The sequence below is a fragment of the Gadus morhua genome, chromosome 1 (genome assembly GCF_902167405.1).
Source record: "Gadus morhua chromosome 1, gadMor3.0, whole genome shotgun sequence".
Lineage (NCBI taxonomy): Eukaryota > Metazoa > Chordata > Actinopteri > Gadiformes > Gadidae > Gadus > Gadus morhua.
This window is the reverse complement of record NC_044048.1, coordinates 23,878,217-23,882,554: the sequence shown is the minus strand read 5'-3', so window position 1 is coordinate 23,882,554 and position 4,338 is coordinate 23,878,217. Positions and strand designations below refer to the sequence as shown.

General features: G+C 41.8%; 1 protein-coding gene across 2 annotated transcripts in view; it reads left to right on the top strand.

Moving 5' to 3' along the window:
- The first annotated feature begins 281 nt into the window (after positions 1 to 281).
- The window catches only part of cfap74 (cilia and flagella associated protein 74), a 48,198-nt gene continuing 44,141 nt past the window's right edge, over positions 282 to 4,338 (top strand). Inside the window, exons 1-4 of one of the 2 annotated variants that reach the window (XM_030367855.1) lie at positions 282 to 381; positions 566 to 628; positions 854 to 929; positions 1,263 to 1,418. In XM_030367855.1, coding sequence (XP_030223715.1) covers positions 577 to 628; positions 854 to 929; positions 1,263 to 1,418 — 284 coding nt within the window. In that variant the 5' untranslated portion in view covers positions 282 to 381; positions 566 to 576. Of the gene's footprint in view, positions 629 to 853; positions 930 to 1,262; positions 1,419 to 4,338 lie in introns of both variants that reach the window. The other variant, XM_030367847.1, reaches the window with a different exon arrangement.

Genomic DNA, 4,338 nt, shown 5'->3' with positions numbered 1-4,338 from the left:
TTACGTTAGTGTATGATATAATATGCATATAGTTTGCATTTATTTATTTATAGCCCATGAGGGTTCCATAATGTTGTCCTTTTTTTTTTTTTTACAGAAATCACTGCTATAGCATGATTACACACATTATAATATTAATAAATTATACAAAGTATAGCAATGTCGGTTACTTATTTCATGATTTCAGTTCTCATTTGAAGCCAAATGTAGGGTAGCCTAGTTTGTCTCCGGGGTCACGTGGGGTGATGCCCGTCTCCATGGAAACATAAACATACAAATGGCGGACTAGCGACTTAACAATCAAACTCGAGGAGAGGAGTCAACCTGCATCTTTAATATATTGAAAAGTTGTACTGTAAAACGGATTTGAGCCAATACTAGGTCATTTTATATTGAATATATACATTTGTATTTGCGACGTAACGTTAACTTGGCAAGCGGGATTACCTGCTCGATGGACAAAGTCTATATGAACAGTATTAACATAACTATTAACAACACGTCTAGGAAAACGTTGATATTGTATTTTTTACAACATATTCATTGATGTGATATTACACAAAAGGAAGAACGAATATGTCCTCCACACCTGGCAACCCTTCCCCGTGGAGCGTCGAGGATACTGGGGGTAACCGACAACATTTTGTTTGTTTTTTTAAATCACAATGTAACTTGCTAACTCCAAAGTGATTTATAGGAAGATTCACTGAAAGTTACTGTTGAACATGACCGATTCTCCGATTTATATTACACTTATATTACAGCATGTTGTGTTTCTGCTCGGTGCACAACCAGAGAATGTTTGTTGTGCTTTGCATGCTGAGCTCTAACCCTCTGGGCTTTTATTTTGAAGGGGAGGAGAAAGGTGAAGCGACCTTCAGGGACTATGAGTCTTCTGATGAGTTTCTGTGGCCGGAGGATGTGTCTGAGTGAGTGTCTTTCAACTTAATTTCAACAATTGCACAACTCTCTCCCATCTATCGATCTCTCTACCTCTCCCCATTCCTAATAAAAGGTTAAACAGTATTAAAAACTACAGTATTTCTGATGTGAGGATATGTTTCTGATATGGACCTTAAAAAATATAGCAAAATCCTCCCAAATTCCTTTATACAGTTTCTATGAATAGCTCAGTTCAGTTTGGATACAAACATCGTGAAACATAAATATGCATAAATGATCAAAATATAAACCTGACTTTTCTCATACGGACGTTGCGACCTTTCCACAAATGTGGAACGCCTTTGCATTTGCCCTTATAGGAAGGAGAGTGGGCGTGACATAATGGGCGGGGCCACAGACCACAGTGGCGGGAAGGGAAGCTTGGCAGAAACAGCATGGATGTTCAAGCTGAGACGAAACCTGGACCAGCTGGACAGCATCCACGGACAGACGGCACAGGACGTACTCCAAGCCAGGTCTGGCCCGCTCTCAGACTGTTAGACCTCTAGGCATATACAGTATATTTAGCGTAGTAGTGGTCATTCTAGAAGATACTTCTATCCAAAGCAACCTTGATGATCTTGTTATTGGGGAGCAGGTAAGGGAAAGGTATCTTGCTCAAGGACGCCCACAGGGTGGTTATGGGCATATAAGGAATCAAACCCGGTACCCTATTTGACAGGGACACCCTGACTACGAAAGTGACTTCACTCCTCAATCTCACACACACACACACATAGAAAATATATGAAATTGTTATGGAATGGGAATATATCAAAATACAACAAAACATATTTTGTTCACAGAAAACTGAAGAAATGTAGGCTATGATAAAGATATTGCTATGCAGTGCAGCTGAATCAAGCAATGCCGCAGTAGTGACAGTTAAGATTTTTTTTCCCAGGTTTTTTTATTCACTTTCGCCTAAAATCCAAGTCATGTAGACTAAATGGTTTGCTGACATGCTTTAAAAAATACATACCAGCCAACCATTTCATTCTCTATTCCATCCATTAGTAGGTAATCATTTCAGTAGTGGCCCAGGTGGAGTGTCCATAATGTCCCCAGAAGCCTCTGTCCTCTTTCCTATCCCCTCTCCCTAGGCCATTAGGTGCCCAACAGACCGCGAAAGAAGACCTCCACGCTAATACAGCACTGCTTCCCTCCCAAACAAACACAACGTAACACAGACCATGACCGTTCAGGAGTTAGTGGCTGTGTCTGCCAATATGAGCCCACAGCCACGCCAAAGCACTTGGCCTTTAACCAATATGTAGCTTTTAATGGGAGACAATTTCCTTTTATCTGAACGGCCTTGATTCCGTCCAGCCTGTTTGTTGTTTGTGGTTTGGCACTCAATAGGTCTGCAAAGATAACATTGAGCTACAGTTACGTATATGTTGAGCTATGAAAGCTAGTTCTGTGTGTGTGTGTCTGTGTGTGTGTGTGTGTGTGTGTGTGTGTGTGCGTGTGTGTGTGCGTCAGGGATGGAAATTAACACTCGCCACACGCCATTTGCGGGTGGATTTGTATGGTGGCGGGTGAATTGTGTCACTTCACCCGCCACTGTGGCGGGTAATACTTTCCAGTCAGGTCCGATCAAATTTGCATATCTCATACATTCGTTATATACGGCGCTGCACAGTTCCACAACCATTACTGTCAACATCCGGGCCCCTTCTTCCTCTACGCCTCTTTTGCTGAACTGCGACTGTCAATATCCGGGATAATATCGGTAACAGGGCTCTCAAGTCTCACACGTTCGGCGTGAGACACACGCAATTCAACCCATGCACACGCTCACACGCCACACGGTAGGGTAACCAGACGTCCTCTTTTGCCCGGACATGCCCTCTTTTTGACACACTTTTAAAAAATGTGTGTCGGAATTTCAAAATCGTCCGGGATTTTATTAATGCCTCATAGGCCTATGGAGGTAGATTTGTGTCTTTATTATGCAATCAAAAATAATAGGTTTGAGAGCAAAACTTTCCACACTGCAATCAAAAAATAGGTTTGAGAGCAAAACTTTCCACACTGCAATCAAAAAATAGATTTGAGAGCAAAACTATCGACACTGCAATCAAAAAATGTTTTATTGCAAGATAAATTAATGTGATAAAAAAAATATTAATGGGAATCCAAAGGTTTTGTTAGCAAACCCAAAAGTTTTGTTTGCAAATCCAAAAGTTTTGTTTGCGAATCCAAAAGTTTTGTTTGCGAATCAAAAAGCTTTGTTTGCGAATCCTGAAGTTTTGCTTGCGAATCCAAAAGCTTTGCTTGCTGTTGAGCTGAATCTCGTGGGCGGGACCTACGCCGAAAGATGTAAGACACGTCTCTATTGGCCAGTCTCGATCGGAGTGACAGCTTGGCAACATCCACAGTTAGTAACGAGAGAGGGAGTTCTATTTCATGTAGGCTACGCCGTCTAGGCTTCGCCTTATGGGCTTGTCCCGTGCACGCGCTTGCGCGCCCTGAAAATCCCGTAGGCCTCCCTGTCAGCCGACAAGGAGACCACGGCAGAGGAGAGCAGGGCGATGTTGTTGACCGCCGCCGCGGATTGAGAGGCACAAACGAACACCCTGTCCGTCAGGCCGACAATCTGCTTCTGGAGGCGGTCGGGGGGCAGCGGCTTTTCAGATGTTGCCAAGCTGTCACTCCGATCGAGACTGGCCAATAGAGACGTGTCTTACATCTTTCGGCGTAGGCCCCCGCCCACGAGATTCAGCTCAACAGCAAGCAAAGCTTTTGGATTCGCAAGCTAAACTTTAGGATTCGCAAACAAAGCTTTTTGATTCGCAAACAAAACTTTTGGATTCGCAAACAAAACTTTTGGATTTGCAAACAAAACTTTTGGGTTTGCAAACAAAACTTTTGGATTCCCATTAATATTTTTTTTATCACATTAATTTATCTTGCAATAAAACATTTTTTTGATTGCAGTGTCGATAGTTTTGCTCTCAAATCTATTTTTTTATTGCAGTTTGGAAAGTTTTGCTCTCAAACCTATTATTTTTGATTGCATAATAAAGACACAAATCTACCTCCATACGCCCTCTCCTACTCAGTTCTGTTCGCTTCGCATTGGTGGAAGTGAGTAGGGGGAGTGGTTAAGTAGAGCCTTCAGATTGGACGGTTTGATCTACTCAGTTACCGTCGTGTTTTGTATTTATTATTTTACCATTATTGTTTTATAGGGACAAACATTAACAAATTTCTCCTACAGGGGATTGATAAAGTTCTATCTATTGAACAGAAAGAAACACTTGGTCATACTTTACACACTTTACCACAGCATTGGCCTACTGAATGCCACAGATATATTTTCAGCATTGGACTGAATGCCACACATATTTTCTTCTGAGTATTAGTGTTAAGGGCATATAATGCTTACTA